Raw genomic sequence first — 27,224 nt, 5'->3', positions numbered from 1 at the left:
AGAGGACATACCCTGCCTCCAAACTTGGGAATTCTCCACCTTAAGGCATGGCTTCTCCTTGATTCCTCACCTAGAAAGCTCCTGCTCAAGGGAGGTCCAAGAGATTCTGTTGCACACTAGAAAGTCTTCAACTTGACGTACCCTTACCAGCAAAAATGGACCAGGTTGCAGATTTGGAATTCTTCCCAACAAATCTCCCCAACATCCACAACTCTTCCATATATTCTAGACTAGTGGTACTCATAGACTCATAGGTCAGAAGGGACCAATATGATCATCTAGTCTGACCTCCTGCACAAGGCAGGCCACAGAACCCTACCCATCCACTTTTATAACAACCCCTAACCCAGGACTGAGTTATTGAAATCTTCAAAATTGGTTTGAAGACCTCAAGCTGCAGAGAATCCACCAGCAAGCGACCCATGCCCCATGCTGCAGGGGAAGGCGAAAAACCTCCAGGGCCCCTGCCAATCCGCCCTGGAGGAAAATTCCTTCCCGACCCCAAATATGGCGATCAGCTAAACCCTGTTCTCAAACTTTTGTACTGGTGACCCCTTTCACACAGCAAGCCTCTGAGTGCGACCTCCCCTTATAAATTAAAAACACTTTTAAATATATTTAACACCATTATAAATGCTGAAGGCAAAGTGGAGTTCAGGGTGGAGGCTGACAGCTTGCAACCCCCCACGTAATAACCTCATGACCCCCTGAGGGGTCACAATCCCCAGTTTGAGAACCCCTGTTCTAGACTGTGCATTGACCCTAAAGAGACTGGGTCTATCTCTAAGCTCTCTCAGGGTCCACCTAGCAGCTATTACAGCTTTTCACCTGTGACAGGTTTGGTTACAGAGACCCCCTTGAGACTGTCACCTGACGTGCTGAGATTACCTCTGAGCCCATTTTCCCTGGCAGCTAGGGACTCCAGAACCATGGCTTATGAGCCAGACATGATAGCTTGCTGCAACACAGACCCAGAGTCTGGTCCATGCTTCCTTGGCCTGCGCCGCTTCCAGCAGCTCCCAATGGCCCGGAGCAGCGATCCGCAACCAGTGCGAGCCGCGATCGGCCAGACCTGCGGATGGGGCAGGTAAAGACACTGGCCTGGCCTGCCAGGGGCTTTCTCTACACAAGCGGCGACCCCTATTTGAGAAATCCTGAGCTAGATGATGGGATAGACTGCACCCTCAGCAAGTTTGCAGATGACACTAAGCTGGGGAGAGAGGTGGATACACTGGAGGGTATGGATAGGATCCAGAGCGACCTAGACAAATTGGAGGATTGGGCCAAAAGAAATCTGATGAGATTCAACAAGGACAAGTGCAGAGTCCTGCACTTAGGACGGAAGAATCCAATGCACCACTACAAGCTGGGGACTGACTGGTTAAGCAGTAGTTCTGCAGAAAAGGACCTGGGGATTACAATGGATGAGAAGCTGGCTAAGAGTCAGCAGTGTGCCCTTGCTGCCAAGAAGGCTAATGGCATATTGAGCTGCATTAGTAGGAGCATTGCCAGCAGATTGAGGGAAGTGATTATTCCCCTCTATTTGGCACTGGTGAGGCCACATCTGGAGTATTGCATCCAGTTTTGGGACCTCCACTGTAGAAAGGATGTGGACAAATTGGAGAGAATCCAGCAGAGGGCAACAAAAAAGATTGGGAGGCTGGGGCACATAACTTATGAAGAGAGGCTGAGGGAACTGGGATTATTTAGTCTGCAGAAGAGAAGAGTGAGGGGGGATCTGATAGCAGCCTTCAATTACCGGAAGGGGGGTTCCAAAGAATATGGATCTAGGCTGTTCTCAGTGGTGGCAGATGACAGAACAAGAAGTAATGGTCCCAAGTTGCAGTGGGGGAGGTCTAGGCTGGATATTAGGAAACACTATTTCACTAGGAGGGTGGTGAAGCTCTGGAATGTGTTACCTAGGGAGATGGTGGAATCTCCATCCTTAGAGGTTTTAAGGCCCGGTTTGACAAAGCCCTGGCTGGGATGATTTAGTCAGTGTTGGTCCTGCTTTGAGCAAGGGGTTGGACTAGATAATCTCCTGAGGTCTCTTCCAACCCTAATATTCTATGGTTCTATGACTATATGTTCAGTCTGACGGGTGCTACTGATGAAGATCTCTGATCCCAGGTGCAGGGGGCATTGCGTCTCCTACAGTGAAGCACCCACAGGTACACAGCTCGAAAAACCTCAGTTACTGCACAGGCTGAGTAACCCTCTCATCTTGTGCCAACATTGCCCTTAACTTAAATAACTCCTCTGGTGTTTATCCCTCTGATGTACTTATATAGAGCAATCATATCTTGCCTCAGCCTTCCTTCAGACAGGCTAAACAAGCCAAGCTCCTTAAGGCAGGTGCTCAGCATCTTTGAAAATCAAGTCATTTGTTTAGATGCCAGCCTTTAGGAACATAAGTTTCAAAATGCTGGCCGTGGTTCCCCATCAGCCCCTCTGATCATATCACTAGCATTTTGTGGAACATGTTTTTATTCACAGTGTGTTTGCTGTGCTGGAATCTTGGACCAGTTGAGCTGTGCAGGCTCCTGGAGGGGACTCTGGCTGTCTCACTCCTCAGTGTAAATGGATAGTTACTGGCATCACTGTTGCTGTCACTGTCCCAAAAAGTGTTGGACAGCACACTCGTGCTTGGCCAAGCTCCAAGGATGACAGGATGGGGCCCAAGGAGTTGGAGATTGGGGTACCAGCTGATCTTTCCAAACAGAGCCATGGACCGTTTAACTTCCATCTGGAGATGTGGGGACAAATGGGTGATGGCACCCCGCCCAATCGCTGAATTGTTATTAAAGATCACAAAGTTTGGGCATGGGAAGTGCCAACCGCTGGTGCCACACACACATCTGTGGTGGTTTTGCTTGTAGGTTTTAGGGCATTTGTCTCCATCCTGTACTACTTGGAAGCACCAGCAATAATAATAAATAATAACAATATCTAGGTCTTGTCAAATGCTGTGGACCTGCATATGACTGGAATGTCTGGGCGTGCAGCTACCGGCATGTACTTTGTAAATGTAGGGTGCAGTGAAGAGAGCTTCCCAAGCAGCAGTCTAGGTAGCTCAGCGACAGGCTGCAGAGCTGTGCACTGGCAGGTACCTGCTGTGCCCTACTCTCTGGCCTTGCCGTAATTAGACCCGCAGGGACATATGTGTCTGTGTGTACTGACAGGATTGTTCACCAGCCTCCTGTGCTAGAATTACATGTTCTTTTCAGTACCTTTGGCACCCTCTTCCCTCCTGTTTCCTCTTTGCTGGCACTGTCTTTGTTCCACTCTGTGCTATTTATTTCCTATGTATTTATAAAGCCTTCTCAGCCAGCCCTCAGGCATCATCCTTTACCATCATGTCTGAACTGGCAGACTGTGGCACGAGGTGGTTTGGGTGCCAGCTGCATCCAGCTTTCCTATGCTATTCCCTAGAGCAGCTCCTTCCAGAGGTGCGGGAACAGTTTGTATGGTGGGGGTGCTGAGAGCCATTGAACCAAAATTGTAAACCATGTATAGAATGGAACACCACTTCAAGCCAGGGGGTGCTGCAGCACCCCCCCGCACCTTAGTTCCAGCACCTATGGCTCCTTCAAACTGAGAATTTGGGACTAGAGTTACAGTGAATGGCCTACTCCCTAGCATGCCCCCTGCTGGGATGGCTGAGGCCTTGGCCTTGTCATATGATTTTTATCCTGATGTCTAATGCACTGCTCACTCTTCTAGCATATTTTTCTAGTGCTATTTGTTTTCCAGACTGGAATATGAATGAAAGATCTGGGAGTTGGGAGAAGGAAGGGAGACTTTAAGCCATCATTTACATTCCCTCACTCCTGGAGCTGGCAAGGGGAGCAGTCAGAGGGGGGCAATAAGGCCTCAGCATAAATTAGAACAGTCTCCAGGCTATAGTAAGAACATAAGAACAGCCCTACTGGGTCAGAGACCAATGGTCCATCTAGCTCAGTATCCTGTCTTCCGACAGTGGCTGGTGCCAGATGCTTCAAAGGGAATGAACAGAACAGGCAATCATTGGATGATCCATCCCATTGACTGTCAGCTCCTAGGACTAGACAGAGGTTTAGGGACATCTAAAGCATGGGGTTGTGTCTAGTTCTTTTTTGAACCCTGCTATAGTCTTGGCCTTCACAACGTTCCCTGGCAATGAGTTCCCACCGGTTGATTGTGCATTACGTGAAGAAATACTTCCTTTTTGTTGTTTTAAACCTGCTGCATATTATTTCATTGGGTGATCCCTAGGTCTTGTGTCATAAGAGGGAGTAAATAACACTTCCTTATTCATTTTCTCCACATCAGTCATGATTGAATAGACCCTGTCATATCACCCCTTAGTTGTCTCCTTTCCAAGTTGAAAAGTATCAGTCTTATTAATCTCTCCTCATATGGAAGCTGTTCCACACCCCTAGTCATTTCTGTTGCCCTTCCCTGTACCTTTTCCAGTTCTCACGTATCTTTTTGGAGATGAGGCCATTCCAGCAGCCGGGAAGCAGCTGGGGGTGAAGGGATAGCCTAGCCATGCCACCACTGCCTGGCCACTTCCCCTTGTGGGGGGCTGAGAGGAATGTATAAGAGCAGGAAGGTGCTTCTATGCCACCCAACAATTTTATCCAAACAGGGAGCAGCCTCAGATCTGGAGCCATGTGTTTTCTAGCTTCTTGAACAGCACAGGCTTCTGGACATGGCATCTGGCCCCTCATCTCAAACTACCTTTGTTCTTTACGTACTCTTCTTTGATGTAGTGCAAACATCCCCAATCTCTGTGACTGAAAGAACACCACTCTTGCTAACATACTAGAGTTCTGTGCAAAGGGAGTGGAGCAGAGTCTTCTGCTAGAATAATGCTGTAAAAGCATTAACCTGTGGCTGGGAGGAGAGAGATTGGTACCTGAATCTGTAATTGAATCTCAGCCTGCTGATAATTGCTCTGAGTGTTTTGATATCATGGATCATGATTGTACCCTAACCTCTCGATTGAATTACACATTTGTAACCTATCTCTGCACATCTATTATATCCATGTATAATATATGGAGGCCTGAAGAAGAGGCACAGAGTAGCAGTAACAAAAGGCAAACACTGTAGGTCAGTGAAAATGCTGATTTCACTATTCTCTTGATCCATGGGAAGATTTTCAAAGGCACAATGGGAGTCAACACTCATTGACTTTCAATGGGAGCTGGGTGCCTAACTCCCTTGGATTCTTTGAAAATGCTAACCAGTGCATATAACCCTCTGATGAAATTGCAATGGATACAGTTCCAGAATGATGGGAACCTTTTAGGGGTCTGATCCTGCCAGCATTCACACATGTGAGTAATGTGTGCAGGGGAGAGCTCTCCTTGAGGTCAATACGGCTACTTCTGTGAGTGAAGTTACTCCTGTGTGTATGTAGGGAGCAGGACCTCAGGTAAGCAGGCAGCTCCAGTTCAGTGAGCATTGTTAGGGGAAGGCCCTCCAAGAATCCTGCACTGAGGCAGACGGGAATAAAAGCAGTTTTGTCTCAAAGGGTGTGATTCTGCTCCCAGTAATATTATTCTTTATGTTCTATTGTATTGGCAAAATGCCCACTGATGGCAGTGTGAGCAAAGCTGGACCTGGCATTACTCAGACAGGCAAATATCACGCCGAGTTAAAGTTCCAGATACAGACATGTCAGCTCTGATTTCCTAAGTGTGTGTCATTTGGTCACACGTGTTCTCCGAGTTCTTGTGTTAACCTATAATAATAGCCTCTGAGATTGTACCATTTTAGGGGGTTGGGTTCTGAAGCAGCAAATTGGCAGGCAACATCTTTCTAAAAGGCATACTGGAGTTCAACAAGCAGCTATGGGCTTGATGCACAAATTACTGGGTGAGGTTCTCTGGCCTGGGTCAGACTAGATCATCATAATGGTCTCATCTGATTTTAACACCTGAGAATCTGTCAAAAAGCAGCATAACTTCCATCTCTGATGGGTGTTTTCAGTGCAAAGCAAGAGAGGCAGAACCTCTGTGGTGAAGCAGAGAAAGAGAGAGGGGCCATAGGGAGAACAATGTTACCCTTACTCTAACAATGTTCCTTGTTCAGTGTTAGAAGAAAGTGATTCTGTGATTCTTTTCCATTGTTACCTGCCAGCACTGGTTTGGGCTTTCTGCAGCCCATTCCTTCCTCAGGACAAAATTATGCTCCTGCAAGTGCGAGGTGCTCTTCAGGGGGAGCAGAGCAGCAATAGGGAAGTCTATCCCCTATCCTGCATCTGTAGGGCAGAATGGCTCAGGGGGCTAAGAGACCAATATCCTGCAGCACTCTTCATTGCTGCTCCATGTGTTCCTCCTTTGTGCCAACTGCCAGAGACAGGATATCCACTTGGGGCTACCCTCCGTAGCCAGGTGAACATGCCCTCCAAAGGCTCTGGAATGATGAGGAGTGTAGCTATACTGTAGATCAAGAGAACCTTCCTCTCAGCTTCCATCCATGCTGCCAAATCCCACCCTAAAGAGCTGTCCAGAGAATTCAATCATTTCATCAATCCCAAGTGCCTATAGCCTGCAACAGAACCCAGCAAAAAGCATCATGGATCTGCTCCCCCTCTAAACCCACCAGCAACCAGAGGTTCAGCATGTTCAAGCAGTCCTGGGTATGCTAAATGAGTCTCAACCTAACACCTGTGAATCTGACCCATTCCTTTCCTGTCTGGTGAAAGTTATAAGTAAGGCTACGTTTTAATCATGGGTCACAGGCAATAAACAAAAAGTCACGGCCTGTCCATGACTTTTACTAAAAATATCCCTAATTAAGTCTTAGGTACTGGGGTGAAGCACGCCCACAGACACTGCTGCTCCTGGGTGGGAGGCTCCAGTGGATGCTGCTGCTCCTGGTGGGGGAGGTGGCCTGGGGCCCTGCCACTGCTGCTCTGGGTTTGGGGAGGCCTGGGGCTCCGCTGCTGCTCCTGGACCGCTGCTTTGGGACAGTGCCTGAGATCAGCAGCCCTGGGGCCCACCCAAGCAGTGACTGGCACAGCTGGCCCCGGGGCCACCCCAGCAGCTCGGGCAGCCCTGGAGTCCACTGCACCAGCTGCTACAGACGTTACAGAGGTTCCGGAAAATCACACAATCCATGACTTACGTGAAAGACTCGCAGCCTTAGTTAAAAGCAGTTGATGCCACTTGTGAAGAAATGGCCAAAACATCATTCAGGGAGGGACTCTTCCATTCCTCCTTCAAACAGACAGTAGTCCGACCAACACCAAAGAGATCTAGACACATTGGTTCTAGCCAACTGCCTCCCAGTGTCAAACCTCTCATTCCTCAGCATGCTCATAGAGAAGCTAGCAAAAGGCCAGCAGCAAGCCAATCTAATTGAGGCCAACATTCTAGCCACACATACTCTGGATTCAGGCTGGGACATGGGATGGTAACAGCTCTAATGGCACTGATGGATGATCTTCTGCTGTCAGTGGAGAAAGGGAGCCATCCATTCTCACCCTCCAGGATATCTCTGCAGCATTTGACACTGTTGACTATGAGATACTGATGTCCTGCCTGAGGGCATGGCTACACTGGAGAGTTGCAGCGCTGGTGATGGGGTTACAGCGCTGCAACTCACTCTGTGTCCACACTTGCAAAGCACGGCCAGCGCTGCAACTCCCTAGTTTGCTTGGGGTGTAGCGATTCCAGCGCTGGTGATGCAGCGCTGGGCATCAAGTGTAGCCACCAAAAGCGCTGTTATTGGCCTCCAGGGTATTAGGAGGTATCCCAGAATTCCTGTCCACACAAACCGGAAGAATAGCTGAACTCCGATCTCCCCGTAGCTACTTAGCAAAAAAACAAACACAGCTGCTCTTGCTCCAGTGAGTGAGCGAGCAGAGGCAAGGGGAATTGCTTTGGAATGTTCACAGCTGTTTGCTTGGGGGGAGGGTAGTGTTTGAGCAGCTGCTTATATGGTCTAAAGACTATTTAGGAGTGCATAATTTGCATTTAGTGAATAAGAGACAGGTGGGGGAAAGGTCAAAACTTTTAAAATGATTGAAGGTAGGCACTGTATCTTCCAGTCCCTTAGAACTTGCAAGGCAGGGAGCTGAGAACTGTGTCAGCTCCAAAATCCACTCTCTCTGTCTTCCCCACGCTCCCTGTCACACTCCACCCCACCCCCCCTTTTGAAAAGCACGTTGAAGCCACTTGAACGTTGGGATAGCTGCCCACAATGCACCACTCCCAACAGCCCTGCAAATGCTGCAAATGTGGCCACACTGCAGCGCTGGTAGCTGTCAGTGTGGCCACACTGCAGCGCTTTCCCTACACAGCTGTACGAACACAGCTGTAACGCCCAGCGCTGCACATCTCCAAGTGTAGCCATACCCTGAGACAGGTGGCAGACATCCAGGAGTTTAAGCATGGGCAGCAGGTGAAGCTTCCCCTCAGGGAGGCTAGTTCCCCATCATGTCTCTTCCAACGCATGGCCCTGCCCACACTACACCCCCACTCAGCCCCAGCAGCAACCCAGGCCCCATTTCCTCCCCTACTCAGTTCCCTCCCTGCTCACCAGATGTTGCCCTCCTCTCCTTCCCCCTCTCCTTACTCAGGCCCTCAGCCACCACTCGCCACATCCCTACTCAGTCTTTGTCTTCAAAGTGTTAGGCCCAGGATATCAAAAACAACCTAGAATTTCAAGGATGGGGAGTGTGAGCAACAACTCAGCTTCTCTAGCACAAAGGATTCTTTCCACCTTCATGATAAAGCAGAAGAATGAACTTTTCTCACAGGCCGATCTCACACTGTGGAACAGATCTAAGGCCCATCACACGCACCACTAACACAAGGTGCATTCTTTGACCCGCTTTCCCTAGTCTGTTTGTGTTAGTGTGTGCATTTAAAACCACAAACCAACCCTGGTGAAATAAAACACTCCATTGCATGCCCAATTCTCCCCTGGGGAGAGAATGAGAGCACAAACATGAGAGAGATGTTAGTCGCCTTGCTTAGTGCCCAGCTGGAAATGAGAATAGAATAAGTATGTTAGCTGAGCCTGCCTGCTTGAGTGCTAGGTCTGTATCCTGCCCCATATTGGCCCCTTGTGTGCTGTGGGAGGGAGAGCACCCTCTGACTTCCCTCTCCACATTTGATCAACACACAGCAGGTCTGAATTTTGCAGTAAACAGATGATCTGGTGTCACAGTGCCCTTTGCTCCTCTCTGAAAAGTTTGTGGTCAGACCTGGAAGCCAGTGCAATATTGTTGAAGCAAATGGCAAGATTTGGGTGCATGTTGAAATCTGACATTGGACAGTGATCAAGGGCAAAGTCACCAGCGATGGTAGATGAAGAATTGAGACTGCAGCTGGTGTGTGGCTGGGGCAAAGCAAACGGGGGAATCAGCACCAGCGACAGGACAGCTTACCAGCCTGTTTCCTTTGAGAGGTGCCCCTGCAGATCCCACTCTTTGGATTAGTGCGCCCAAGCATGCAATTTCAGCATCTTCTGGAAAGCAGCGGCCTTACCATCACTCGCCCTTGCCCTCACACAGGATTCTGGCCAGGGGTGAACTCCAGCTTTTTGTTGCCCCAGCGGGGAAGCGGGAAAAAAACAAGAGATAAAGCTGTGATTGGTGGCACTTCAGCGGCAGCTCTACCCCCGTGCTTCATTTCTTCGGCAGGCAATTTGGTGACAGGTCCTTCCCTCTGAGAGGGACCTGTGGGACCTGCCACCAAATTGCAGCCCAAGACCTTGGCATGCCGCCCCCTTTTCATTGGCCACCCCAAGCACCTGCTTGGTTTGCTGTTGCGTGAGCTGGGCCGGGTTCTGGGGTATAAAACAGGGCACATGGCTCCAGCTGTCCTTCACTTCTTGCTGATAGCCAAAGGTGTATTGAGCCCAAAGCTCACCTCTGACCTCAGCATTCCCTCCATGCTTTGCTCTTCTGTTCTGCCCCTTAGGTTGCTATTTTTCTTTGTTTTAGATTTTTGTTAAAGAACCAACATCTCCCAAGTGTTGGTGCCTGTGCCTGGAGCCCAGCCCTCTTGGCTGCTCCCGCTTTTCCAAATATCCATCCTGTTAGGCTGACTTTGCATTGCTGCTCTCCCTGTCTTGGATCTACTGAGCCGGCAGCCAGCATGGCTGAGCAGCGCTGCCTCCCTTCATAGAGTCAGTAGCTTTCAGAAATAGCAGTGGGGAGCCAGCCAAGCAAATCTTTCCCATAATGACCTCAGGTAAAAGATCCAGGCCCCTCCCATCCCAAGCTGCTTGCCACTTGACTCCTAGCCTTCAAATATTAATGCAATGCTAATTGTGACACTCTGACCTCCCCTCCTGCCACCTCCTCTTGCTGCACAATACAGTCTCTGACTGTCTCCAGGCTAAAGGGCTGGGAGCTCCAGTTTCTCCTGTCAGGAAGCCACCTGGGACCAGCAATGATTCCTTGGCCATCCCAATTCTGAGCTTCCAAAGATCGGGATCCACAGCAGAATTTTACCCTCTCCGCCCCAGTGGAGGGTGCTTCAGATGAACGCTGGACAGGACTGGAGGAGTGGCACTGGTATGTATCCTCTCATACAGATTTAGTTTTAGGCTGTAGTTTTGGCTCATGGGGCCTCACTAAACCAGGCTCCTCTTTATCTCTGTTGCCATGATGCCCCCTATTGGTTGAGTGAGATGCATTCCTGCCATTAGTTTGCCCCAGGGAGAAGGGAAATCTTGCCAGCCCACCCATGGACAGAGGTAGAGCCTTGACTCCTTGCCTCTATACTTCAGCCTAAGCAGGTTGTGTGTGAATGTGCTCTTTGTGCTCCAAGATCGAGACATGAATCACTGATATCAGGGGATGTGGTTTCAGTTCTCAACCTGAAAATACAGTGGAGAATAGAAGCATGTTCTTGTCAGGACTAGTATCTTCAGAGCTTTTTCTATACTCCAAAGAGTCCCACTCCTGCTAAATCTCTCCTAGTTGATCAGTAAAGGATAGTAAACTGGCAGAGAGCTTCATAATCCAGCAGTTCACAGGACCTTGCTCCTCCGTCTCTACTTTCTAAATTCAGTGACATGCTGCAAACATGAAGGAGTGGCTAAACTGCTCTGGGCTTACTGGGAGCTGAGCTCCAGAACGGCTGGATGTCTTTCTAGAAGAGGTGCTTTAGCTGAATGAGAAAGTAATGGGCTTGGTACAGGAATCACAGGATGACGTTTGATGGACTGGGTCAATAGGGCTCAGACTAGATGATCGTAACAGTCCCTTCTGGCCTTGAATTCTCTGAATCTTGGAGCTGAGACCTAATGTTACCAAAAAAGTTCATACTGATTCCTAGTATCAGAGGGGTAGCCGTGTTAGTCTGGATCTGTAAAAGCAGCAAAGAGTTCTGTGGCACCTTATAGACTGACAGACGTTTTAGAGCATGAGTTTTCGTGGGTGAATACCCACTTCGTCAGATGCATGTAGTGGAAATTTCCAGGGACAGGTATATATATGCAAGCAAGCTAGAGATAATGAGGTTAGTTCAATCAGGGAATATGAGGCCCTGTTCTAGCAGTTGAGGTGTGAAAACCAAGGGAGGAGAAACTGGTTTTGTAGTTGCCAAGCCATTCACAGTCTTTGTTTAATCCTGATGGTGTTAAATTTGGAGATGAACTGAGCTCAGGATTAAACAAAGACTGTGAATGGCTTTCCAACTACAAAACCAGTTTCTCCTCCCTTGGTTTTCACACCTCAACTGCTGGAACAGGGCCTCATATTCCCTGATTTAACGAACCTCATGATCTCTAGCTTGCTTGCATATATATACCTGCCCCTGGAAATTTCCACTACATGCATCTGACAAAGTGGGTATTCACCCACGAAAGCTCATGCTCCAAAACGTCTGTTAGTCTATAAGGTGCCACAGGATTCTTTGCTGCTTATACTGATTCCTTTGCAACAAGAACAAAATGCTCCAAAGCTGACAGGATGAAATAGAAAGTAAAAGGAAGAAGGAAAGACAGCAGCTAGTTGATCAAGTTGAGCTCTCTTGTGCCAGATTAGTTTTCTGTTCAGCATAGTTTTCTGTGCTCTGCCTGTCAGCTCACAGCTCTGGACTCTACAAACACTCCAAATGCTAGACTAAAAGGGATTCTAACCATAACACTGTACAGCGTGTACATACATGCACACAACTCCCAGCAGAGGTAAACTGCATAGAGGAGTGGGAGGGGGCACTTAGCATACTATGTTAGGAATTGATCTCCCAGTCCTTTTGGGATAATCATGCTTCTCCAATAGATTGTAAAGAGTTGATGACAAAGCAATGTAAATACTGATCCCCAAGTAAGGGCTAGTGCCCTAGAAAAGAGCAGGCTGCATGCTGACATGTTTCGTTCATTGTAAGGGTTATTATGAACATTCCTTGTCAATCATATAGTTAATGAGTTTACTGACCTAGTACAGTAGTGCATCATTTTGACTGACACTACAGGACTCTTACCAAAGAGATCTCTGCTGCTACAAAAACTCAAGTGAGTTACAAGCCCAGTCTAACACATTTGTCAAATAATGATTCATGTATTTTAAAATTTCTGTAACTGCATTGCTCAGGACCTAGCTATGAGGATGGATCTTACTTTTTGCCTATTTTATTTAGACAGGAAGTATATTTAGCCTGGCCAGTGCTGCCTGGGACACTCTCTTGAGTTCAAACAGGACCTGACAGATATGTAATCCCACTGTACTGAACGTACCATGCATTAGTCGCTTCCTGAGCTGGGCTGGCACCAGCCCAAGCAGGTCACCCCAGAGATGTAGTGAACCAGTGCAACTTCCAGGCAGTGTCAGTATGGGTGCTCCTGTGGTGTCCCAGGCATAAATTCCCAGTGGAATGGCCAGAGAATGGCAGAGGGTGAATTCTACCCTTCTGTGAGAACTTCCCTGCTGTTGCAGGAGGGTGCAGATTGCAGCCCCACCTCTGCAGTTCTGGAGGGAGTCAAACCCATAATGTCCTACCTCAGGGTGTTACTACACTAGCAGATAATAGATCATGGTTTGGAGCACTCCTGATACAGGTGGTGTATTCTCCTAAGGGCTTCATTGGTGTAGCAGGACTGTATGTTCACTTGATCAAATTAACAATTCATGCTGAGAGCTGGCCAGAAGACTGAAACTTCTAGGCATTCGATTGACTGAAAATGAGGACCAAACATTTGTTCAAAACCCTACATTTACTTCCTGAATTAAACACACTTTATTGCATTGTGTCAAGTGCCCAGAGAGTCTATTGGCCAGTAGGTACATTAGTAAGGCACTGCGGTTGGTATCACTCTGTGCTAAGCAGCCAGTGTGATGAGACTTTGATTTACAGTCTTTCCACTTTTTGCTATGACTCAGGTGCCTACTGCTCTTTCCCTGAGGTTGGCTTACCTTTCTTGGAGGATAGCTCATCCCCAGGTGTTTCTTCTAGCTAACACTTAGATGGGGTCTTTCATCACTACTTAAAACCTGGGGTAAAAGAAATGAATATTCTGTGCAAAAAAATCTGTGCAAGGTAATCCCTTGACCTTAACGTGCCACTGATGGAGCCCATTGGCAACTGCTATGCAAAGGGTCACAAGCCTTCTGCAATTTGTACTTCTGTGTACCAGCCAGTCATTGTCCTTCATACCCTCTGCCCCTCCCATTTCCCTCAATGAGAGTCCCAGTAGGAGCTGAAGTCGGTGCCCGTGGCCTAGAACACTGCACAGCTGGCAGAAAAGGTACATTAGAACAGCAGAGAGATTCAAGTAGTGATTTATGGTGCCCTCCAAAGCTCTACTGTGCATGGTCATGCACTTAGGGTCTAATAAGAATTTATGCGACAAGCTGAGGGTTCATCGGTTGGGAGTGACCGCAGAGGAGAGAGACCTGGGTGTGGGAGTCCATCACAGGATGACTGTGAGCCACCAATGTGATGCAGCTGTAAAAAAGGCAAATGAGGTAACAGGTAAGACATTCCAGTCGAGATAGGGAAGTTGTAATGCCACAGTATACGGCACTGGGGATACCTCATTTGGAATACTGTGAACTGTTCTGGTCACACAGTTTAAATCCATCTTTTGTGATGGTAGAACAGATGCAGAGAAGAGCTACTAGATGATCAAGGGAACAGAGGATCTATCATCTGAGAGGAGACTGGAAGAGTTTGTCTTGTTTGGTCTCACAAAAAGGAGGCTGAGAGGGGATATGACTGCTTTCTATAAATTCATTGTAAAGTAAATACCAGGGAGAGTGAAACTCATTTAAGCTAAAGGGCAATGTTGGCACAGAACAAAGTGGTATAAACTGGCCACAAATAAAGTCATGCTGGAAATTAGAAGGCGGCTTCTAACCAGCAGAGAGGTGAGGTTCTGGAACAGCCTCCTAGTAGGAGTTGTGGGGACAAACAACTTAACTAGTTTGAGAGAGACCTGGACAAATGTATGAGTGCAATTGCATGATGGATTGTTTGTTATGGTGCAAGGCAGGGCTTGGCAGCCCTGGGGGGGGTCACTTCCAATTTATACCTTATGTTCCTAAAGCTCATGCTTCAGGACTTCTGCCAGCCACCTGCAGGAATCAGAAAGGGATTTCCTGCCCACCCCCCCTACCCCATGTATTCTGGGAGAGTTTTTTATCTTCTTCCTCTGAAGCATTAAGTAAAGCCACAGCTGGAGATGAGACACTTGGTGGAATGGGCCAGGGCTCTGTGGAGACACCAAGTATTCTCTCTCTTAGCTGCTTGGCTGCCTGGTTCTTGATCACATGCTCAGGGGCTAACTGATCGCCATGTGTGGTGTCAGGAAGGAATTTCCCCCCAGCTCAGACTGGCCTTGACCTTGGAGGTTTTCATCTTCCTCAGCAGTGTATGGGTGCAGGTCACTTGCCAGATTATCTGGGTGTATCTCACTTAATCATTTCCCTGCACTGTAGGGTCCTCTGGCACTGGGACACCTTGGGCCCTCCTGTTCTCTGCCTGTGGCATGTAATAATCTGGTCTCCTAGGGGCTGTGAGACTTTGGTCTCATTTTTGGTTGGCCGGTCCAAGCGTGCAGGTGCTGGGTGGTGCTGATGGCCTGTGCCATACGGAGCTCAGGCTGGATGAGTTGAAGGGACCACTAGAGCAATGACTCTATATTCATTTGGGCTGTAGTGAGTGACAGGTCTGTAGTCAGTGACAGGCTAGTGCCTAAACCTGCTGGCCCTGATGATGTGAAGGGACATGGGTAACGGCACGTGTGTCTCTGTGTCTGTTACCATGTTCCGTTTGGTATCAGAGCTTTGGAACATCCCCCCACATCCCTCCCACTCTTCTCAGAAAACCTGCCATTTTTGCCCTGTTGTGCTACATGCTGAAATCAGTCAGAGTTATAGTGTGGTGCAGGGTCCTTTCTTTATGCAGGGGATCAGTGTTGCTGAGCAGGAGGTCCTCTGCTACTCCATCTCTGTGGCTTTTTTTTTTTAACAACAGTCCTTCCAAATGAGGACGAGCAGGATTAGAACCAATTTCCATGTAGCGTTATTGTGACAGGTGCACTGGTTCCTTCCCCTGAGGAGACTGAGATCTGTCTCACAGCAGTAACCTATGGTTTTAGGGAGGCCATTGTGGAAGGGGCCATGCTAACAGACGGATCACTCCCAAACTCCTCCCTGGGGATAATTGTTCATTCCCCCCTGCACTGGGCAAATGGACTGTCAGGTGTTGTGCTTCCCTGTGCTTCCTCTTTCACAGTTGTCTGTGTCCCTGTAGTCTGCTCAGTGGAGGACTTCTAGCAGCCAGGAGGGTCAAGTGGCCAAGGTCCCAGTAATAAAGATCCAGCACACCGGTGACTACTACCAACTGGAGAGTGGACAAGCATGCCTCAGAATGTCAAGTGAGGCCATCGCCATGAAGGAGAATGGCAAGGTACCCTACTGCCTGCTGGGGGGTTGGTGTAAGACAGAGGTCATCTTTGCTTCTTTGGAAGGTTCCTGAGGGGGATCAACTTTGATTGTGTCAAAATAAAATAGGTATCGCTCTGGCACACAACTGGAGAAATGAATAGTGGAAAGGTATCTTAAAAGAAACTGCTTAACTAGGGCTGGGAAAATTCTGCAAACATTTATTTGAATGACAACACTAGACCTGATTTTCCTCTTGCTTATGTCTGTTTTACACTGGCATGGCTCCCTGAACTTCCGGTGTAAATGAGAGCAGAATCTAGCCCCATGAATTTCCTTCCATAGTATTCACAACCTTTTATCAGAGGGGTAGTCATGTTAGTCTGGATCTGTAAAAAGCAACAGAGTCCTGTGACACCTTTAAGACTAACAGCATAAGCTTTCGTGAATGAATACCCACTTTGTCAGATGTCTGACGAAGTGAGTATTCACCCACAAAAGCTTATGCTCCAATATATCTGTTAGTCTTAAAGGTGCCACAGGACTTTCTGTTGCTTTTTACAACCTTTTATATTTGTCTTTCCTGAACATTTTTGTAGGGAATTTTCTTCCCAAGAACATTTGTGGAACAGGAGAGTTTCACAAATACTTGTGCCAACATGTATTGGCGCAACTGCTTGAGCTGAAACTGAAAAGAAGTAACTGAGGGATTGGCAAATATCCAAGCAGGTCACAGGAACAATAGCAAGTAACTCAGGACATGTGAGCGAATTACAAATGGCAAATACCAGAAGTCTCATCTGGTAATTTACATGGAATCTTTACGTTGAAACACATAATTCAACACATAATTTCAGATAATGAAACACATTTGTAAAAATCTAAGTCTGTTTAGGGATAATTTGGAAACAGAAAAAGGGACAAAAACATCAAAGAAGTGTGGGTTGTTTGTTGTTTTTCTGTGAGTAGTCCACTCAAGTCCTGAATCTCCCAGTAAGGAGCAGTGAGGAATCTCACCTGACTGGAATCTGCAGTGCTGTGTGAGTATGCATAACCTCTAACATTGGCAGGGCTATGCATGCTTGATGCCAACTGACATTGGGAAGGCAAGAGCTGTGGGGACACTCACAGTGCTGCTGTGCTAACTGGCTCTACCAGTAAGTGGCCATGAAGCTGATCTAACTGGTGGAGTCAAAAGGAAAAGCAGTAGAAAGACCCGATGTTATACTGAAAGATGCAGACACTGAAAGGTGTTTCACATTTTCAGAGGTGAAAGAGCCCTTCCTTCTCTGTGTCTTTCTAGGCTCTGGCATCAGTGAATCCTCTGCCGATGGGAGTAAGCGACACACTAGCCATGGTGAAAGAAGGAATTATCCACACACACCAGAACATAGCCAGTGAGTACAGCCTCTGGTATTTCTTCTGAAACTCTCAGCAACAGATGTGAGTATCAGAGCTTCCTGACTGTTCTGCTGCTTAATGGCCAGGAACAATCCTATAGTATTTCAGTGGTATATAGTAGTGACTTATCCATGTTCACAGGAACTGTAAAATAGCAAATATGTATGCACTGTATGGGTCAGATCCTCCGTTGGTGTCAACTGGCCTCAAGCCATTGACTTCAGTAAAACTGAAAATTGACTTCCATGGAACTGTATCATCTACAGCAGCTGCAAACTGCCCCAAAGTGTTTGTATTATATTTTCAAACATTTTACTGTGAAATTGGAAATGGCTGTAAATGTTGTAATCATTTAAAATGTGTTCTCTAGGGTGACTGGGTTTTGCTAGAGGGCTAATACAGTATTGACTTCCCTTGTTGATGAATACTATTACTCAGTCTGTATTCTTAATCATGCAAATCACTGTAGTGTTAAAGCAAAATATCCCCTTAAAATTGTTCTCTCTTGCCATCTGTCCCCAAGCATACAGCCTGTAAAGGGCAGGGTCGCCATTCGATGGAAAACTGCATCCGCTACTATTCCCATTGCCCTGAACCTCTTTTACATAAGCCTGAGCTTTCGTGGGTGAATACCCACTTCATCGGATGCATGAGGTGGAAATTTCCAGAGACCAGTATAAATATGCCAGCAAGAATCAGGCTAGAGATAATGAGGTTAGTTCAATCAGGGAGGATGAGGCCCTCTTCTAGCAGCTGAGGGGTGAACACCAAGGGAGGAGAAACTGCTTTTGTAGTTGGCTAGTTGGATAAACTGAAGTTCAGCAGTTTCTCTTTGAAGTCTGGTCCTGAAATTTGATCTACAACCCATTCTGGACAATGTTCCCTCACTTTCACAGTCCTTGGGAGGTAGGCCAGTCCTCGCCCACAGACAACCTGCCAATCTGAAGCATATTCTCACCAGCAACTACACCACACCATAGCAACTCTAATTCAGGAACCAATCCATGCAACAAACCTCGATGCCAACTCTGCCCTCATATCTACACCAGTGACACCATCACAGGACCTAACCAGATCAGCCACACCATCACCGGTTCATTCACCTGCACATCTACCAAAGTAATATACGCCATCATGTGCCAGCAATGCCCCTCTGCTATGTACATCAACCAAACTGGACAGTCCCTACGTAAAAGGATAAATGGACACAATCAGATATTAGGAATGGCAATATACAAAAACCTGTAGGAGAACACTTCAATCTCCCTGGACACACAATAGCAGATTTAAAGGTGGCCATCCTGCAGCAAAAAAACTTCAGGACCAGACTTCAAAGAGAAACTGCTGAGCTTCAGTTCATCTGCAAATTTGACACCATCAGCTCAGGATTAAACAAAGACTGTGAATGGCTAGCCAACTACAAGATCAGTTTCTCCTCCCTTGGTGTTCACTCCTCAGCTGCTAGAAGAGGGCCTCATCCTCCGTGATTGAACTAACCTCGTTATCTCTAGCCTGCTTCTTGCTTGCATATTTATACCTTCCTCTGGAAATTTCCACTACATGCATCTGATGAAGTGGGTATTCACCCACGAAAGCTCATGCTCCAATACGTCTGTTAGTCTATAAGGTGCCACAGAACTCTTTGCTGCTTTTACAGATCCAGACTAACACAGCTACCCCTCTGATATTTTACATAAGCCTGTATTTCTTCTCTCCCTTCCAGCCACAAGGTCCTTCAACATGCTGAAACCCAGCGAGCCCAGCAAACCACTCATAGCAGAGCCGAAGCTCAGCAAATCCCTGCAGAAGGCCAGGATCACAGCCTTGTTCGCACACTCTGTATGTCACTCACTCGTCCCCGCAGCTCCCTTTGGACTTTGTCTTCCTTTCTGTCTATTTCCACTTGGCCTCTCCTTTGCTTTTCAGGGACGCCTCTTCAGCAGAACTTCCCAGGTTTCTGATCAGTTCTCAAGGCAACAATCCCCATTCAGCAACAATTTGTTGTCTGTGGCAACACCACCCATCTTTCCTGAGTTGGATACTTCCTTTCTCCCAGCCCCAGCCCCTCTGCTGACTGGAGGCTGGGGAGTGGCGTAGAAGCCATTATGGTGGCTCTATACCACCAGAGGATTCTGCCTAAAGAGAGTAGATCTTCCAGCAGCTGCATAGACTGGCTGTGGAATAGCACAAAGCCACACTAACATCCCATTATAGTTACCACTGCTGCAATCTGTGTCAGCAGCCAACAGAACAAACCCCAGGGGATGGTGCTGGCAAAGTATTTACTCAGGTTCCTTGCCTCTCCCCCCACACCTCCAAGGCCATTTGGATTGCTTTTAGAAATCAGGAGAATGGGTGAAGTTGTGGCATGTGAGACGTTTGTCCTTTCAAGAGTCAACATGTTTCACAAACATTTTTGTGCCTCATTCAATATTTTATTTTCAAAATTTGTGTTAAGAAAATGATCAAAACCATTACTGGCCATTTCCATCCCCCAAAACCCTGGTTGTCACAGCACATCAGAGGGCTGACTTGCTGACCAGGATGTAGCTGGTGCCGAGACCTGGTGCTGGGAGTTTGGCACCTAATGCTCACCGGCCCTTGTGAACATCTGTGCTCAAGCATTACGTTAGTGGCTGCTATGCTACTGAAGGTGCTGCTCTGCTCTGAACACACCCAAACATGGCTGGAGAGGATGCTTTGCCCCTGAGGCTCCTGTCCATCACAATTTGAGCATGTTCCATCTGCCAGGGCCCCTGGATGGTGCTAGTGCATGTCACAGCCTTGCCCTTTAGTTATCTGCACACACTCCAGCTTGCAGTAATTCAGCCTGGCAGTAGATGGGCACTCCATACGCTGGTCTCCCAGCCTGCAGTGCTGATGGGTGGTTGGAAGGGTTGGGTGTGGAAACACACACTCATTGTGTGAAATTCAGAGTGCAAATTTCTCCAAGACAGACTCTTGGAATTGGTTCTTGAGGTAAGCCCCAAATCTTGCTGAGCTGTGCTGAGGGAGCAAGGTGGTGTCTTAACGCCCTTTATATACCCATCAGTCAGGAGTGCACATAGAGGTCAGTTTGACCCTCAGAGTATCTTAGAGCAGCCTCGAGGCCAGCCTAAGCTATGGTGGCTGGAACGGCTCCTAGTAGCTGGAACAGCTCCTGGTGGCCGCTCTGTTGGTCCAGAATTGAAATATGCTCCAGACATAGTCCCTTCCATCCCAGGCCACCCCCTGACCTACCCCAGCACCTCTCCCCTACACAAAGCTGCTTTGCCTGTCTGAGCAGAGCAACCCAGCCAGCATCGGCAGGAGGGTCTGACCCTATGTGCTCCTACCTCACCTCCCTTTGGTACATTGCATGAAGTCCTTTTAAAAACCAGCTGTACTGGAAAAACATGAGCTGTGACTCCTATCATTGCTCAGGGCGAGAAGACTGCACCAGCAGATCCTGTGCAGAGCAGCTGCATCTCCCCAACACTGGATGAGCCGTACCCATCAGACCTCGATGCCCTAGTGCCCACCCATGATGAACAAGGCCACTCGATTCCCGAGTGGAAGCGGCAGGTGATGGTGAGGAAGCTGCAGGCTCGGATGGAAGCAGAAGAGGACAAGGGCAGGAAGGTATGGTACTGCACTGAAAGAAGGAGAACTGGCTGTTTTAGGCTGGGTTAAAAGTCTTTATAGGCTTCTCCTTGCTTTGCTTGTTCCTCTTGCTTCTTCCCAGCTCACTCCCTGACTTTCTCTCAGCTATGTCCTGCCTTACCTCAGTCCTGAATTCTAAAGTCATGAGATCATTGCACTCCTGGTTTTCTGTCACTGGTGTAGTCACTTCAGTGGAACTACATGAGGGTCCAACCCACAGTCCCAGTGCAGGGCAGGGTTCAGGCCTCTGTCTATTCTTGAAGCTCAGTGCAGACAAAGGCCTTGCAAATTTTTGGTTCGAAGGGGGCCCGAACCAACACTTCTGAGGAAAATTCCAGTTCGATTCAAACTAAAATCTTTCTTTCCCCAAAGTTTTTCAAAATGAAAATTCAAGTAAAAGAGCTGTTTTTAGTTGCCTTGAGATGTTTAGAGTCAACTTGAAGTGATTTTTGTTTGTTTGTGCTTTGAATCAACCGTTTTTGAAGTGTTTCACACCTTTTTTGGTCAATCAAAAGGCCATTTCAAATTGAAGAGTTGAAATGAAACATTTTGATACCAAAACGGTCATAAACAAACTTTTCAACTCTTTCGAAAAAAAAGTTCAACCAAAAATCTTTCACTGAATTTGACTCTAACTTGACAAATAGGTTTCAGGACTCAAAAATGCTAGGTTTTTTTTTTCCATTGAAATAATCAATCAAAACCATGTTGTCCAGCTCCAGTGCAGACCCAATGAAAGCTACATGGTGCCAGAGCAAGGACTGTGCACTCAGACAATGCAAATGACTTTCAAGCCAGTGTGTCCCTTAGAACAATAGACACAGAGACCTTCTCAAAGCAACGGGGAGCCCTGGACCTGTGTATTAGGAAGCCTGTGTGGACCTGTGTGTTAGGGAGCCTTCTCTGTTCTTTAGCAGTCACAACCTGTCAAAACCTAGTCCCAGATTTGGACCTTAGCGTCCAAAATATGGGGGTTCGCATGAAAACCTCCAAGCCTAGTTACCAGCTTGGACCTGGTACTGCTGCCACCACCCAAAAAATTAGAGTGTCTTCAGGGGCGTGGGTTCGAATCCCACCGCTTCCACCATGTCAAAACCTAGTCCCAGATTTGGACCTTAGCGTCCAAAATATGGGGGTTAGCATGAAAACCTCCAAGCTTAGTTGCCAGCTTGGACCTGGTACTACTGCCACCACCCAAAACATTAGAGTGTTTTGGGGCACTCTGGTCCCCCCAAAAACCTTCCCTGGGGACCCCCAGACCCAAATCCCTTGAGTCTCACAACAAAGGGAAATAAACCTTTTCCCTTCCGTCCCCCCCCAGGTGCTCCTGGAGAGATACACAGAAGCAACCTCCGTGAATCTAAGCAGAGGGAGTCCACCCTCTCTAATTCCAGTTCTGGAAACAAAGCACTTCCCTCTTCACCCAGAGGGGAATGCAAAGTCAGGCTAGTAAATTTAACACCCACAGATCTCCTCCTGACTTCTTCCTCCCACCAATTCCCTGGTGAGCTGCAGACCCAATTCCCTGGAGTTCCTCACTAAAGAAAAACTCCAACAGGTTTTAAAAGAAAAGCTTTATATAAAAAGAAAGAAAAATACATACAAATGGTCTCTCTGTATTAAGGGTGACAAATACAGGGTCAATTGCTTAAAGAATATTGAATAAACAGCCTTATTCAAAAAGAATACAATTCAAAGCACTCCAACAACTATAGACATGTAAATACAAAACAAAAAACCAACTTTGTACTCACAACTTGGAAACAGAAGATTAGAAAGCAGGAAATAGAAAAATCGTTCTCATAGCTGAGAGAGATTCAGGCAGACAGAAGACAAAGAACAAAGGACACACACACAACAAACTCTCCACCCAGATTTGAAAAAGTCTTGTTTCCTGATTGGTCCTCTGGTCAAGTGGTTCAGATTACTTCTTTCCAGGTGAAAGAGACGTTAATCCTTAGCTATCTGTTTATGACACAACCTCTCTAATCACCAGTCGCAGAAGCTGTGGGAGCCAAATCCTGTGCACATTCATCATATTGCTGGGGTGTCAGTGCGCTTGTGTCACACCATGTGTGTGTGTATGGGGGGGGGGTCACCTGAAGCCCTGGCTCTAGAAGATTACATTAATGACCTGCAATCTCTCACTTTCTGTCTCCCGCATGCAGAGCAGTGGAGGCAGTTCGGTGGAGATGGGGGACTGGAGGTATTCACAGGCCCACAATGGTATCCTGGGCCCCTTCGGGGAGCTGCTGACTGAGGACGACCTACTTTACTTGGAGAAGCAGATTGAGAATCTGCAGCTGAGGAAGAGATGTCAGGAGTGTGAAAGAGAGCTTGGGCGCCTGGTGGAGGAGCTGCAGACCATCCTTCCTGCCCCCATTGTCCATATCACCGTCAACAGCCAACTCCTGCACCAGGATGGCCTGACACTCCCTATCTGGTGCAGCCGCATCTCTGGCATGGTGAAAAGCATGTCCGTGCTGCTCACTAATGTAAACGGCCTGAGGAAGGAGGCAGAGATGCCATTGCCTAAAGAACCATCCAGGCCTGGTGAGGGGAAGTGCCCTACTGGAGGCAGTGCAGAGAGGGAGATCCTGGAGTGTGGCGTCTCTGTCAGGAAACTGAGAGGTAATTTTGAGAAACATGTTCTCCCAGGACAAAGAATGGCCTTGGAGCTCCGAGGGGTGGAGGCCACGCCTTGGGAACACTCAGGAGGATGCTGGTCAGGTGAGGATCTTATTTCTCAAAAGCAGTGGAGCACCAGTAAGAGCCAGAGAAAACTAGTCTGTGAAGAACATGCATGTGGAGATATGGAGAATGCCAGTGACTCTGGGATCAGCTGCAAAGAGGCTTCCTCAGATGTGAGCAGGTCTCTTGTTCCAGTGGTAGAGCCCACTAGCCTCAGGAAAGAACGAATAGTGATGCTCTTTCTAAGCCACTGGAAGAAATCTGCTTACATGCCTTCCTTGAAAATCACAGCCAGGAAAACGCTTGAGTCCCAGAGAGTCAGGAAAATAAGAGAGGTGAAGGCTGCTGCAGAGGTCAGAAAGGAACAGATTCCTGAGGAGAAGCCAATGGTGGAAATGAGCAAACTGGGCTATTTAATTCAGCAAAGGAGCACCATCAAGAACCTGATTGGCAACTGGAAGGACATCATTTCTCAGGTGCCCTCACGACAGATCCGGCGCCTGAACTGCCAGCAGGCTATCTATTCCCCAGAGCAGTTTCTGCCCCGTGTCAATGGGGTGACCACCGATTACAACAGCCTGACCCTTGACCTCTTTATGCTTGGCTACTTCCACATCCTGGAGCTGGACCTTCCTCAGGAGGAACGGAAAATGAGGCACCTCCTCTGCTTTGAGGTGTTTGACCACTTGGGCAGATACCCCTGGGAGACTGTGCGAGCCTTCCACAAGGCAGTGACTGATGAAATCAGTGCTGGCAAGCGAGGCTGGAAAGACAGTTTTGAGGACATTAAGTTCAGGTTTTTTGATAACACCAAGAACCCAGCCAGGGAGCTGGAACCAAGCAGAGCATCAGCAGAAAGCACTCTAAAGCCAGTGTCCAGAGTTAGGGTTCGGAGCACTGCTCTTGAGCAGGCTGGACATGATCCAGGACACTGTTCTGAGCTAGGCAGCTTCAACAATGATGAGATCTGCAGGTACATTGACCGCAGCTTCGCCTTCTGGAAGGAGAAAGAAGCTGAGATCTTCAACTTTGAGGAGTGAGCTCTTTTGGCCATATTGGAACTGCCTTCCCTTGGCCTTGTGTGAGCGGGAATTTGGGGGTTGGATTGCTCCTGGGATGCTGATTCCTCCTCCTCCCCATCTTTCAGATACTGCAAGGAATATGCCTAGAAGGGCTCAGAAATTTTTCATGAAGCAGGTTGCCTGTCCTGAGGGAGAGATTTCAGAACCAGCAGGAAGATTTTCCAAGGCACAAATGGAAATTCAAAACTCAGCTCTCATTGTGCCTTTGACAGTCTACTCCGAGATTCTTCCTTTCTGCCTTTTCAGCAGTTAAGATGTGGGATGCCTCTTCCTTTCAAGCCAGCTGCCATCTCTTAAACAAGACAGTTCTCCAACTATCCCCTCCACCCCAGCCCACCCTCCTTTGCTGTGCGAACAGGTGAGGATTAGCTATTCCATCTCTGGCAGGACAATCTCTATGATTCTTTGTCTGCATAGCATGACTTTAAACACTATGGAAAGATCCAGGTGGAGCTGAACTTGCCAATAGGCTGCCCTCTGGACAAACACGCACAGACCCTGATACCTTGGCATGGCTTTGAGGGTACAGGGTGTATCGAAGGACAAATACAAGTGCAACCAGCAACACCAGCTAAGGAAATGATTGGCAGCAGTGAAAGGCCAGCAGCCTCACGCTAGGCTGCTGGAGACTGATGGCCCTGCATATGTCACCCTTGCCCTCTCCTGACCAGTGCAGAGACTGACATGGACTGCACAGGGAGGTACATGTGGACTGTATGAGTCGAGGGAAAGTGTTGTGAGGAGCTCAGGAGAGGAACTGTGGGATATTAAAGCTGAGCAATGCTCTGGCTTGGCGTGGACCTGTGGTGGTCAGCAGGCAGAGGCGGAGAATTCCAGGGAGGGAGGGGCTCAGGTCATCTCTGGCTCGTGCTTGGAAATTCATTGCTGGGCTCAAGAAGGAGTTCCCCCCACCTTTTAGTGACTGGATTGTGCATCATCTCAACAAGGCCCCAAAGGGGGAAAGTAAATGGCAGGCGTGCCACAAGTCAAAGATTACAAATAAGATAATGAATGGGTGATTGTGAGCCAATGCCAGGACTGAGCCTGATTGTCTTTCACTTACATGTAACTGCAGTGACTTCAGTGGGGTGACTCCTGATTTACACTATAGTGAGAGAGGAGAAACCTGGCACTTCATGACCATTTCACCTCCACAGCCTGCATGAGTTGGGGTTCTGTAAAGATCAAAAATCCCCAGTGAACACTTAAGTGATTCGTTAACGTTCAAAAGTAATTAAATAGCGAACAGAAAACACTACTGATTTACTAAAATTCTCCAGAAGAAAGAATCTTTCTTCCTTGGTACAGCATCTCCTCTTATGACTACAGACTGAATCATATTTTCATTTTATAATTGTTTCTTTAAAAAAAGTTCACACTTTTTCTTTGTATAAACTTTTAAATAGTATTGATTTTCCCATGGGCTGAGGCTTAATAAACAGTTTTCTGCCTCATTGAAATCATCTGTTGTTCTTGACAATTCATTGAATTGGATTCATAATCTTGGGAATCACTCATCAAAGGGTTGGGCACATTCTGCACCACCTGGCATCTTTAGAGACTGGAAGTCTTTCTAAAGGATATGATTGAGCCCAAACCCAAGTTCTGGGTAAAGTTCTTTGGCCTGTGTCATGCAGGAGGTCAGACTAGATGATTATAATGGCCTTAAAATCTCTGGATCTATGAAATTCTGAGGTTTCACTGTTACAGCCCAGAGATGAAGGAGGGAAAAGCTGCCCATGTGTACTGAGAAATGAGTAGATATCAATGAGCACCCAGAAGAGTCCCAAAGGTAAGGCTGTAGGCAGGGTGTCTACTCCCCAGACAGCTCTGGGCAATCTGAGGAAGCAGCACCTGATTGTGCTCACACTCTAATCAGTCCTACACTGTTGTACTGTCACTCCACTTTACCTGCTACCTGTGACTCTAGAATCAGGCTCCCTGCTGAGGTTGGGAAAGCTACAGATCTTGGTTCCAGTGTCACTGCTCTCTTGATTTATTTGTGGACATTCCTGCGGAGGGGTATGAGCCACTTAAAGGACTCCAATCTAAGGAGCGAGATAAGTGGCAAATCATACTATATTTAGCCAAGAGTAATGCAAATGGTAGATAGGAGAGGAGAAAATATATTCACTGGACCAGAGTTATTGACTGTTCAGAACGGGGGTCAGCAACCTTTCACAAGTGCTGTGCTGAGTCTTCATTTATAAACTTTAATTTAAGGTTTCACTTGCCGGTAATACATTTTAATGTTCTTTAGAAGGTCTCTCTCTATAAGTCTATATATTATATAACTAAACTATTGTTGTATTGTAAAATAAACAAAGTTTTCAAAAAGTTTAAGAAGCTTCATTTAAAATTAAATTAAAATGTTGATCTTATGCCGCCGGCTTGCTCAGCCTGCTGCTGCTCTGGGGTTCTGTTCACCTAGGCCGGCAGTGGGCTGAGCGGGGCCTGCAGCCGGGACCCCAGGCTGGCAATGGGCTGAGCTGCCAGCCCACTGCCACTCGGGTCCCATCTGCAGCCTCCTGCCAGCTGGGATCCCAACTGCCGGACCCGCTAAGCCAGCT

At 47.6% G+C, this 27,224-nt stretch overlaps 1 protein-coding gene across 2 annotated transcripts; it reads left to right on the top strand.

Annotated features, from left to right (window-relative positions):
- Positions 1-15,713: 15,713 nt before the first annotated feature.
- Positions 15,714-26,810, top strand: ESPNL (espin like). 2 transcript variants are annotated; one of them, XM_030576546.1, is made up of 5 exons: positions 15,714-15,863; positions 17,142-17,235; positions 18,963-19,078; positions 20,663-20,860; positions 23,050-26,810. In XM_030576546.1, the coding sequence occupies exons 1-5, from the start codon at positions 15,825-15,827 to the stop codon at positions 24,610-24,612; spliced, it is 2,010 nt and encodes a 669-aa protein (XP_030432406.1). In that variant the 5' UTR covers positions 15,714-15,824; the 3' UTR covers positions 24,613-26,810. The 2 variants fall into 2 exon arrangements, with proteins under 2 accessions (XP_030432406.1, XP_030432405.1); XM_030576545.1 differs by lacking the exon at positions 15,714-15,863 and having other exon boundaries at positions 17,016-17,281.
- The last annotated feature ends 414 nt before the right edge of the window (positions 26,811-27,224 follow it).

Source organism: Gopherus evgoodei, chromosome 9 (genome assembly GCF_007399415.2).
Source record: "Gopherus evgoodei ecotype Sinaloan lineage chromosome 9, rGopEvg1_v1.p, whole genome shotgun sequence".
In the NCBI taxonomy this organism is placed as follows: Eukaryota; Metazoa; Chordata; order Testudines; family Testudinidae; genus Gopherus; species Gopherus evgoodei.
The sequence above is the reverse complement of the archived record's forward strand: the minus strand, read 5'-3'. Positions and strand labels throughout refer to the sequence as shown.

What these genes read in the sequence shown, in the direction of transcription:
- ESPNL (XM_030576546.1), top strand. Translation starts at nt 15,825, where the DNA reads ATGTCAAGTGAGGCCATCGCCATGAAGGAGAATGGCAAG. An exon ending in CCATGAAGGAGAATGGCAAG is followed by an intron (nt 15,864 to 17,141) that starts GTACCCTACTGC and finishes GTGTCTTTCTAG; the next exon opens with GCTCTGGCATCAGTGAATCC. An exon ending in CAGCCTTGTTCGCACACTCT is followed by an intron (nt 19,079 to 20,662) that starts GTATGTCACTCA and finishes ATCATTGCTCAG; the next exon opens with GGCGAGAAGACTGCACCAGC.